General features: G+C 41.4%; 1 protein-coding gene across 9 annotated transcripts in view; it reads left to right on the plus strand.

Moving 5' to 3' along the window:
• DLG1 (discs large MAGUK scaffold protein 1) overlaps positions 1–12,419 on the plus strand; it is a 248,396-nt gene that overhangs the window by 83,196 nt on the left and 152,781 nt on the right. For 2 of the 9 annotated variants that reach the window (XM_054713860.1, XM_054713859.1), the window contains exon 1: positions 67–904. The exons of the other annotated variants lie outside the window; for them this stretch is intronic. In XM_054713860.1, coding sequence (XP_054569835.1) covers positions 671–904 — 234 coding nt within the window. In that variant the 5' untranslated portion in view covers positions 67–670. Of the gene's footprint in view, positions 1–66; positions 905–12,419 lie in introns of those variants that run through there. 9 annotated transcript variants of the gene reach the window in all.

Genomic DNA, 12,419 nt, shown 5'->3' on the forward strand with positions numbered 1-12,419 from the left:
AGTACCTTTAAAAAACTTAGAACTAGTGCTAATTAATGTAAGCTCTTTCCAGATGTAGAAATTTGTATGTCAATGACAAAGGTTCATTTAGTAAAATTATTTTAAACAATCAACTATTTTAAGAGAATCCTCTTGTATTTTTAAATTCAGTTCGTATTTATAATTTGAGTGGTGAAGATGCCATTGGATTTTACTACAGACTGTGATTGAAATTGGGTAATCCAGGGTTTCTCCACCCAGTGCATTAAATCAGGCAGCTCTAACGGGTCTTGGTAGTCCGGTGTTTAGAACATCCTTCTTTACCTGCTAATCAACCTCACTTCCTGGATTTGAGTCCATCTAGTTATCAGCTAACAAAAGAACAGCTTTTGGTTCCTGCAGACGCTGGTGAAAAAAAATACTCAGAAAGAAATCCACCTTATGCCATCTTTTTTGTCTGCAAATGTAAACTCAGCCATCATGCAGTTAACAGGTACAGAGGGAAGAAGATAGAAGCTCTTTCATGGAAAGAAATTACTAAGAAAATGAGCATCATTTCTCCAGGTTTTTATTTTCCCTGATGTACAAGTGATGCTGCTGTAATTCTAGCTGCAGTTTTTACCGATCATTCACCATTCAGCAGCTGGTAGAGAAGTAAGACTGCTTGGCAACCACCTGCAGGGCTGCAGAGATGAATTACATTTTCGGGAACAACACACTTCTGTACTCTCGCGCCAGTCGAGGAGGCAATGCTAGCTCTAGCCATGGCTCTGTAGGCCCAAAGCAGAAACACGGGGCAAAAAAGGACTCATCAGATGAACTGCAAGCTGAGCCAGAACCTTCACGCTGGCAGCAGATAGTTGCATTTTTCACTCGAAGGCACAGCTTTATTGATTGCATCTCAGTAGCCACCAGCTCCACCCAGGTAACATACCACTTGTTGAAATTATTTTCAATATATTTTGGTTCATGTTTGTTTTGAAAAAAATGTACTATAGTATAGATTTCTTCTTATTAAAAAGTATAATCTTATGCACTGAAACCTTGGATACGCAAAATGTATGTTTTCAGTCCATCTGTTCAGGTCTTTAGCATGAAAAGGGAAAGAAAAAATATTTTCCCTTTTGATGTTATGTAATACCAAATAAAACAGTCTTGGGTTCTGTTGAATAACTTCTCTAAAAATATAAAGCCATTGATATATAAATTAAAAAGTAACAATGCTTGTCTCCTTAAGACTGTTAAATGCTATAAAGAATGTCTGACCAAAGAAAATACCTGTTTAGCTTTTATAAGTCATTAAATAACCTTTGGAATATTGTTGTAGTAATAAGGTAAAAGAAGATTAGTTAAAATATTTTTATTTTCTCATTTTTTAAAAATAAATTGAATATAATAAATTGGTGTATCCTTACATCTTAAAGTTATATTAAATTATTGTTTTTTTCAGGGAATTTAATGAATCTTTCAATCTCTATAAATATAGTATATTATCTAGGGTTAACTTGTGAAATCACACAATTATAGGAATATTTTTTCAAATACTTAATTGACAGTTTAGAGAGGTGAGCAAACACCAAGTCTGCCAAATTTTTTAAAAATCACTTCTTTTTAAGGAAATGAGTATTTGAAAATAGGGAAAATATAAAATTAATAATTGAGTGAAATACCTATTACTTGACTTGGTATTAAAGGAAAGTTGGGGCAATGGTCTTATTTTAAAACATTTTTGGTAGGTATTCATTCAACTTTCATAAAAATGAAAGGATAGTCTAATTTTAAAACAAGGTAAGAATGCTTTTGTTCTTTGACATCAATAATATTTAAATTAACAAAATGTATGACCATACCCTAGGGCATTTAAAAATTCTTTAAAACTATTTTTTTAAATAATTAGAAGCAATCAACAGCTTCTTTCTTGATTTTGGTAACTAGAATTATCTTTCAATAGTTTTGATTTTAAAATGTCAGGTTTCTTAAGAAATTCTATTTATTTTTCTTACATGGTTGAGAGAAATAGAGTTCCTGGACTAGGGAGAGTCATTAAAGTCATTAATTGTTTTTATGTAGGCACTGAGATCACTTATAATGAAAGTTATTCAGAGGCAACAATTGTTTTAACTCTTAGATTGAGTATTGCACCAAGAATTTAACTAATTTGATTTTGACAATAATTACATATACCAAAAAGGGTCACAAAGACTAAAGCTTGACATTGTTATTCATTGCAGATTAATAGTAAATGATATTTTCCATTGTCTGATGCCACAATACATTTTTCTGTTTCATCTACTGACTCATGGCTGGCAGTTTTATTTTTTAGCACTAGAAGGATTTCTATAGAGTTTAAAACAAAGTAGATTAATGAAATGTCTTAAATGAGCATATACTATATATATCTGTGAATATAGTAGTAAGACATTGATAGTGTTTTGTTATATGATTGATAAATAACAACAGTGATGATGATGACCAGGTCTTCTATTATACTGTTGTCAGAAATATTTTTTTTAAGATTTGATAGCAAGATTAACTTTGACTCTAATTTCTTATAACTATGCTGCATGATACTTCTAGCAGTTTGGAGAATTGTTATTAAATCAAGTCTTGTTAATTTGAAAGTCATTACTCTGATGAAAAAAAATTTGCTTTCTTTACAGATTCATTTAAATTGCTTGTCTGTTGGAGGTATTCATTTTCATAACTAAGATTATTTGCCCGGTCCTTCTGGAATATCCGGAAATTAGTGGGAAGTCATTAATGTTTTTTTAAATGTTAAGGAAAAGGAAGCCAAGTGGTTGTAAACTTGAACAAGATCCCCAGCTTTTACGATAGAGCTTGTTATATGATTAGTGCTCAATAAGTGTTTATGGAATTGATTGATTGATTTCCATGTCAGTCACCTTGAACCTTATTAGCTCATGGCCTTCCAAAATATGGCACCTAATCTGAAATCACTTGGGTAATTACATTTATATCTACTCTCTTCCCTCATAAGTGCCTTTAGTTTTTCACAGCAGCCCATCTCTTCTTCCATTTCCCTTTTCTTCCCCTCCATTCTTCATATTTTCTTCAAGCCACAAAATTCCTCCATGCACCTTCTCTTCACCGTTTTGAGTCCCCACCTAATGATGTAAAAATACAGCTTATAAACTATCTGTAATTTTTGTCATTTACTTCTATCCCAAAAATTTAAATTGTGAGTTTTTGTTTGTCTGTTTTGGGGTGTGTGTTTTTTATGTTAAATTAAGATGAATTTCTTGTGAATTGTTTTACTGTGGTGTAAGTTTTACTTTTGGGGGCTTCACACTACTTATGTTCTTAATTTGGAATAATTATAATATAGGAAAAGTGGCCTATGCATTGTCAAGCCCTCCTGAGTTTCACACCACAGAATTTCTTCTATTCTTACATTTAAGATCACTTGATGGCAATCTGCCCTTAGCATATCCAAGCTCTGTTCCAATCTAGTCCAAATTTTATATTCAGCAAGGTTTTTAAAAAATCCAGCACAATACTTCTAGACTTTCCTACCTGATTAGCTCCTAGATAAAAGGTTTTAACTACTTGGCAATATTATTTTTATTAATGAGAATAGTAGTTACAAACTTTAAACAGCTGTGAAGTGGTCACTTTGAATGTGTGTTTAGCAACTGTCCCTATATTTTAGACTTCTTGAAAATCCCTAACATGGATCACTATAAATATTCAAATTGGATTCTCCCATCGCCCCAAAATCGACATATCAAATTAAGCTGAAGATGGCAAAGTTCTCTTCCTAAGAGTTAATGGAATAGACATGATGACTTATAATTGAAATAGAACAACAAATTTTTTTCTCTTTATTGAATTGGGGTGACATTGGTTAATAAAATTATATAGGTTTCAGCTGAACAATTCTATAATACATTATCTGTATATTGTATTGTGTGTTCACCACTCCAAGTCAAGTCTTCTTCCTTCACTATTTATCCCCCCATACCCTCTTCTGCCTCCCCCTACACCCTTTTTACTCTGATAATCACCATACTGTTGTCTGTGTCTCTGAGAGGTTGTTGCGGTTTTTTATTTGTTTTAGGGAGTTGATTTTTTGTTTCTTGAAGGGATTTACTTAATCCCCTCACCTTTTTTCACCCAGTCCCACAACAATCCTCCCCTCTGACAACTGTCAGTCTTTTCTCTAAAATTTTAGTAAGAGTGGATATTAGCCACATGAGTTAAATAATCTTTTTAGAGAAAAAAACCCTGTTCTAAATTAAAATACAGAAAAACACTGTTCACATCCCATGTGGAAAATATAAAGGCTGATTTGTATAAAAAGAATACTCTTCTAAACAAATGCATTCTGGATTACAAAATATTTAAATTTTAGAATTGTGCATTGGATATATTGTCCAAAAAAAGACTATAATAGTATCAACCTCATTGAGTTAATTGTATTAAATTATGTAATATATCTAACCTACTTAGAACAGTGCCTGGCAACTACTATTATTATTTTATTACATTATTATTTTATTTTTATACTAGAGGCCCGATGCACAAAATTCATACAAGGGCCTTGGCCTTGGCCCTGCCCACCGTGGCTTTGTCTGGAAGGAAGGACATCCGGTCTAATTAGCATATTATGCTTTTATTATTATAGATTGCTTAACTTGGATAGTGTGTGGACAAATTCAAATATAGATAATTAGGAACTGCATTACCTAGGTTAGTGTAGTTAATTCAAGCATTCAGTAAATAGTGTTGACTGAACAAGTTAAGTGCAAGCTGTACACTTTTTTAAGAGCTACACCCAGCACTTTCAATTGCAGGATTTAAGGGAGGGCCCCAAAGAGCACCTCAAATTCGCCTTGAGACCACCAATTCCCTGACCTTGCCTCCCCTCCTAACACTCCCTTCTGCAAATTACTAAAGCAGTCACAAGTAAACAACTAAATTTAACCGACTATCCACCTTTTACCAATTTCCCCCAAGCATACCATCGGGACTAATTTTATTTTTTAAGTATACTTTTATTGATTTCAGAGAGGAAGAGAGAAGGAGAGAGAGATAGAAACATCAATGATGAGAGAGAATCATTGATCAAACCCGCAACCTGGGCATGTGCCCTTGGCCAGAATTGAACCTGGGACCCTAAAGTCCGCAGGCTGATGCTCTATCAACTGAGCCAAACCGGCTGGGGCAGGACTAATTTTATACTGCACATTCCTTTTAACCTTAATCACCACACCTGTTGTTCGTCTGAGACTACAACTTTCACAAAAAGTGAAACTATTATCTGTCATACCCCATGCACTTTGGGACCAACAATGGGTTGTCTTCCTTGCTTATCGTATTGATACTTATGGATCATTGTATTTCCTCTCTAAAAATAAATGCAGATGTAATGAGATGGTATTTTCTACTTCCCCTTCTTTTTTAGTCATCTTCATTTCTCCCAGTCACTCCTCCTAATTCTTTGCTATCTTTAACTTCCATGATCTTGTTTTTTCCTTCACTAGAATGACCTACTTAAATGGTTATATTCAAGAACTCATTAGCTTTGACTATATCAGCTGTTTTCTAACCTTTTTCATCTTATGCACACATAAACTAATTACTAAAATTCTGCAGCACACCATAAAATATCGTTTTTGCCAGTCTAACAAAAAAAAAGGTATAATTTTGATTTATTCACACTGGATGGCTATTGTTGTGTTGGCTGTTGTCATTTTTTTTTACTTGATAATCTAAGGGAAAAGAGGTCAGTGCCCCTGATTAAATAGTCATGTATTGCATGTTTTAAAAATTCTTGCGGCACATTGGTTGGTTGAAAATCGCTGGGCTATATCACTTACAAAATCTCAGTTGCAAGCATTTCATACTAACTCTTTCTTTTCAGCTCACTTCCCCTACTATCAAGATTTTTTTATATATACCCTCTGAAGACCTCCAGCTCAACTTTTTATTGTTTATCATTTCTTTTGTGCTCCTACTTGCCTTCTTGCCTTGCTCAGATTCCTTGGTCCATGACTATAAACACTATCTTTCGTAATCTCAGCTCTCTTTTGCCCTTCTGTCACTTCATTGGTAAGATCCAACCTTACTGATTGCAGGTCTGCTCTGCCTCTTGCACACTGGCAAAGCAGCACATCGAATACCTGTTTTCTGGCCCTCATTCTCAATTGGTGGTCTTACTCTGTATTTGGGCCTGTTAAAATAAATTATACATCTGTGTTCCCAAAGCTTACCCCTTTGCTTCTGTATTAGAGCCGAAGTCCTTCAACTATTCAAGGACTTCTGAAATTCTCTCTTCTGCATTATCTGTGTTTCCCCATATACTGGATCATTCTCATCATCATACGTATTGCTATAATACCTCTCATTAAAATAACCAACCAAAAGAAACCTCTTTTGAAGTGTAGATTGTCAAATCCAATAATCAGTTCTTAATCTTCATTTTACTTAATCCCAGTTCTTACACAATCGACTAATACCTACTTTAAATTCTTTACTCTTTTGACTCTTGAACACCACTTTTTTTTATGTTCTCCCAACCTCAGTTTCCTTTGCAGTATATTCCTCCTCTTTCTACTACTGATGTTAATAAGGGCTCAGTCCTTAAATGTCTCTTTTTATACTTACACTAGAGGCCTGATGCACGAAATTTGTGCACGGAGGGGGGGTGTCCCTCAGCCCAGCTTGCACCCTCTTGAATCTGGGATCCCTCTCACAGTCCAGGACTGCTGGCTCCCAACTGCTTGCCTGCCTGCTTTCCTGATTGCCCCTAACTGCTTCTGCCTGCCAGCCTGATCACCCCCTAACCCAGTGATGGGCAACCTTTTGAGCTTGGTGTGTCAAACTTCGCCAAAAAAAATGAGCATAACTCGGGTAGTGTGTCACTTTGAGGAAAAAACATTATTTCGCAAATGTTTCATCCTCAGCATGCGGCCACCTCAGCGGCCGCGTGTCATCAGAAATGGCTAGACGTGTCAGTGCTGACACGCGTGTCATAGGTTCGCCATCACTGCCCTAACCAATCCCCTGCGAACCTGATTGATGCCTAACTGCTCCCCTGCCAGCCTGTTTGCCCCTAACTGCCGTCCCCTGCAAGGCCTGGTCACCCCTAACTGCCCTCCCCTGCAGGCCTGGTTGCCCCCAACTGTTCTCCCCTGCAGGCCTGGGTCCCCCCCAACTGCCCTTCCCTGCAGGCCCAGTCACCCCCAACTTCCCTCCTCTGCCGGCCTGGTCACCCCTAACTGCCCTCCCCTGCAGGCTTGATCGCCCCCAACTGCCCTCTCTTGCAGGCCTGGTCCCTCCCATCTGCCCTCCCCTGCTGGCCATCTTGTGGTGGCCATCTTGTGTCCACATGGGGGCAGCCATCTTTGACCACATGGGGGCAGCAATCTTGTGTGTTGGAGTGATGGTCAATCTGCATATTATTCTTTTATTAGATAGGATAGAGGCCTGGTGCATGGATGGGGGCCAGCTGGTTTGCCCTGAAGGGTGTCCTGGATCAGGGTGGGGGTTCCCTTGTGGTGTGGGGCAACCTGGGCGAGGGCCCTGTGGTGGTTTGCAGGCCGGCCACGCCCCCTGGCAACCCAAGGGGAGGCCCTGGTATCTGGAATTTATTTATCTTCTATAATTGAAACTTTGTAGCCTTAAGCGGAGGCCTAGGCCGGCAAGGGCATTCCCTCCATTGCCAGGGAAACGCAAGCCTCCCTCCTGCTCTCTGTGGCTGCAGCCATCTTGGTTGGGTTTATTTGCATATTCACTTCTGATTGGCTTGTGGGCGTGGCTTGTGGGTGTAGCGGAGGTACGATCAATTTGCATATTGCTCTTTTATTACATAGGATTTCAGGTGATTTTATTCAGTCCTGTGCCTTTAAATAACATAATTATTTATATCTTTAGCCTGTACACTAAATTTGTGTATCTAGCTTCCTATTAATTATCTCCACTGGAATAAGTATCAGAAAGTTAACATGTCAAAAATGGAGTTTCTAATTTTGTTCTCATCTTCAGTGTACCATTTACTGAGATGCTGAAGACAATAATGTTTGGTATCATCTTCTATTCCATTTTCCTTTGCTCTACATTCAGTCTAATAGTAAATCCTGTTGAGTCTATTTCAGGATATATTTATGACCTGACCACTTTTCACCACTTGTACAACTTCAAATTAAAGTTGACCCTTGAACAACATGGGGCTTAGGGACACCAGCCCTCTATGCATTTAAATATTCGTGTATAAATTTTGACTCTACGAAAACTGAACTACTAATAGCCTGCTGTTGAACAGAAGTCCTACATAACATAAACAGTTGGTTAATGTATATTTTGTATGTTATATGTGTTATATTCTGTATTCTTACAATTAAGTAAGCTAGAGAAAATGTTAAGAAAATCATAAGGAAGAGAAAGTTCATTTACAGCACTACTCTATCAATACTGTAAGCTTACAGCATCTATTTACAACATAAATCATCTGTATCTACATCAACATTGTCTAGTATATGATACAAAATACTGTAGTCGTTATATGTATTATTAACACTCGACATCAAAAATAAAATGATAATTTGAGAAAGAAATTTATATTTATTTACAGGTATAACAAAGAAGCAGCAATATGGTTGCTTTATTATAGCCTAGTGCCATGGTCGGCAAACTGCGGCTCGCGAGCCACATGCGGCTCTTTGGCCCCTTGAGTGTGGCTCTTCCACAAAATACCACGGCCTGGGCAAGTCTATTTTGAAGAAGTGGCGTTAGAAGAAGTTTAAGTTTAAAAAATTTGGCTCTCAAAAGAAATTTCAATAATGGTACTGTTGATATTTGGCTCTGTTGACTAATGAATTTGCCGGCCACTGGCCCTAGTGTATTAGATATGATTACTTCATGGTAGCCTAACGTATACATCAATGAATGAATTGTTATAAAATATTTATGACATACAGTATTACAGTCCTATCTAATAAAAGAGTAATATGCAAATTAACCATCACTCCGCTACTCCCACAAGCCACGCCCACCGGCCAATCAAGAGCAATATGCAAATTAACCCAACCAAGATGGCAGTTAACTTGCATATCCAGGCACAGAGTGAAGACTGAAGACAGTGGAGAAGGAAGCCAAGCAATGCAGAAGGGAGCAAAGCTGCAGAGAAGTAAGCAAGCAGGGCGGCAGAGAAAAGAGGGAAGCAGGCGGGGCGGGGGAGAAGGGAGCGAGGCAGAGTAGACGGGTGGAAGCGAGGCAGCGGAGACAGGTGGGAGCGAGGTAGAGGAGACGGGTGGGAGCGAGGCAGCGGAGATGGGTGGGAGCGAGGCAGAGGAGACGGAAGGGAGTGAGGCAGAGGAGACAGGTGGGAGCTTCGCTCAGGCTGCAGGAAGCCCTATTCTTGCAGGAATATTCCTGCAATGGGCCGCTAGTCATATTCATAATACAGTATTATAAAATTTGTTACTTTTTAAAAAAAGAAACCACTTATCCTATATAATAAAAGGGTAATATGCAAATCGACCGAATGGAGGAACAACTGGTCATTATGATGCACACTGACCACCAGGGGGCAGATGCTCAACGCAGGAGCTGCTCCCTGGTAATCAGTGCGCTCCTATAGGGAGAGCACTACTCAGCCACAGCTGGACTGACGGCTGGTTAGCACAACAGCAGTGGCGGGAGCCTCTCCTGCTTCCATGGCAGTGCTAAGGATGTCCAACAGCAGCTTAGGCCTGCTCCCTGTGGGGAGAGGGCCTAAGTCGTCAGTCAGACATCCCCCAAAGCCTCCCGGGCTGCTAAAGGGCACAGGCCAGGCTGATTGGACCCGCCCCCCCCCCCCCCCCCAAGTGCATGAATGTCGTGCACTGGGCCTCTAGTCTGTAATAATAGGTTGATATGCGGTTTCTACAGTTACAAGAAAGAGAGGCATACTGTACAGTAAAGTAATTCTTTGAAAGCGAAGCTATAAAACAGTAAGGACACTAACAAATTATTAAATTTATATTAAACTAGGGGCCCTTCCGGGAGAGGCCACGCGCCCCTGGGTCCGGGTGAGGCTGGATCCCGGGTCCGGGTGAGGCCGTGCGCCCCTGGATCTGGGTGAGGCTGGGTCCTGGGTCCGGGTGAGGCCGTGCACCCCTAGATCCGGGTGAGGCTGGTCCCGGGTCCGGGTGAAGCTCAATCCCGGGTCCGGGTGAGGTCGTGCGCCCCTGGATCCGGGTGAGGCTGGGCCCCGGGTCCGGGTGAGGCCACGCCCCTGGGTCCGGGAGAGGCCACGCGCCCCTGGGTCCGGGTGAGGCCACGCACCCCTGGGTCCGGGTGAGGCCATGCGCCCCTGGGTCCGGATGAGGCTGGATTCCGGGACCGGGTGAGGCCGCACACACCTGGGTCCGGGTGAGGCCACACGCCCCGGGGCCTGAGTGATGCTGGGTCCCAGGTCCGGGTGAAGCCGCGCCCCTGCGTCCGGGCGAGACCAAACCAGAGGGAGTCGGACCTGCATTACCACCATTTGTCCACCATGCCGACATGTACACATAAGGAACTGGTGGACATTGAAATTGGGTCTCAAAAGAACTGTTGGTCCAGAAAGAAACTTACTACAGACTGATTCATTTGCCTGTCAGCATAACTATTATTGCTCGTCTCACATTCGGTTCTTATAAGTGTATTTCTAGTGACACATGATCTCGCTCATGTTGGGCCTCAGAGGGAGGGTAGGAGAGGGTGGGGGTCAGGGGGAGAGATCAACCAAGGGACTTGTGTGCATGCATACGAGCCTAACCAATGGTTAAGGACAACAGGGGTGTGGGGGCATCCGTGGGGAGGGGTGTGGGATGGGAATGGGGGGATGAGGACAAATATGTGACACCTTAATCAATAAAGAAATTTAAAAAAATAAATAAATAAATAAACTAGGGGCCCAGTGCATGAATTCATGCACCTTGAAAGGAACTGTGGGCCTTAATGCTGCGGTGGGCACAGGGTCAGGTCTCGGCCCATCCTCTGCGCCCCCACCCACGCCCTCCCACTGCAGCTCCTGGTCCCCTGTCTGCCGGCAGTCCTGCCATCACCACTCCCATGCACTGACAGCACCGGCCCCACTCGCACCTGCTGACGGTGCAGAGCAATTGGGTCCGGCGCCAGCAGTGGGTGCGAGCGGCGGCTGCTGTCCCGATCGCTCCTCAGGAGCAGGGGGAGATGGAGAAGCCCTGAGGGGCAATCAGGGCCAGCAGCCACCACTCACACCCCCTGATGGCACCGAGCGATCGGGACCGGCCCCTGGCGCCGACATCGGGTGCGAGCAGCGGCTTTGGCACCAGCTACGGGTGTGAGCAGGGCCGGCGCTGGCAGTGGGTACGAGTGGCGGCTTCAGCGCTGGCAGCAGGTATGAGCGCTGTGTGGGACTGCAGCGCACAGGAGGAAAGAATTTTCAGTAACTACCAGAGGCTCAACCTGATGACAGTGACCGACGCCCCGCCTTGGTCTGGCGCCCCCGCTCACCTGCTCCACCATCCTGCCGTGGCCTATGCCACTATGTTCCACACTCTGCTGCCTGCTGCCAACGCCTGCCATGGTCTGCGCACGCCCCCAAGTGGTCAGCACACGTCATAGCAATCGGTTGTTCGGTTGTTCCTCCATTCAGTCTATTTGCGTATTTGGGTTTTATATATATAGATTATCACTTACCATATGCCTGTGTAAGGATAGGCTATCCACTTTCATGCAAATCATGCACATGATGAATACTCATAGGCTGACGATGATGAGGGAGAGAATAAGCTATCTACTATCATCAAATCATGCACGTGATGGTCTACATAATGAATACCTAGGGGATGACAATGACAACGACTACACACAATGTCTAAAATTGTTCTTGTCATAGTTATTAGATTATCACATGAAAAGACACACAACAGATAAGTTTAATTGTACTGCATGATGATTGCCTATTATTCATTAAGTGGGAATAGATCATTATAAAGGTCTTCATCCTCATCTTCATTTTGAGTAAGCTGAGGAGAAGGAAGAAGAGGGGTTGGTCTTGCTGCCTCAGGTGACAGAAGCGGAAGAGATGGAGGAAGTGGAAAGGGAGGCAGTAGAGGCAGGCATATAATATAACTGTGGAAATACATGGTAATTTTTTGGACTTTTTTGCTTTTTCATTTATCTGAAAATGTTTCTGTATGATGCCAATTCTTCTCTACTATTTGCTTTATTTTCAGTGCCCGTATCATAGAAAGGTCTGTGTCTTAAAATTTTAAGTCTAAAGCACTCTTGAACAATTGAAACCTTTTGCTAGATTGTCTAATGTCAGTTTGTTTTCTGGTACTGCTTCTTCATTGTCTTCCTCATTGTCTGGTACTGATTCAGAAGCACTCATTTGCATCAGCATTTTTTTTGTCATATTCACAATCTCTTTTTTGGTTTCCTTGATTGACTGTTGTAAAACTTGTAAA

This window comes from Eptesicus fuscus, chromosome 3 (genome assembly GCF_027574615.1).
Source record: "Eptesicus fuscus isolate TK198812 chromosome 3, DD_ASM_mEF_20220401, whole genome shotgun sequence".
In the NCBI taxonomy this organism is placed as follows: Eukaryota; Metazoa; Chordata; class Mammalia; order Chiroptera; family Vespertilionidae; genus Eptesicus; species Eptesicus fuscus.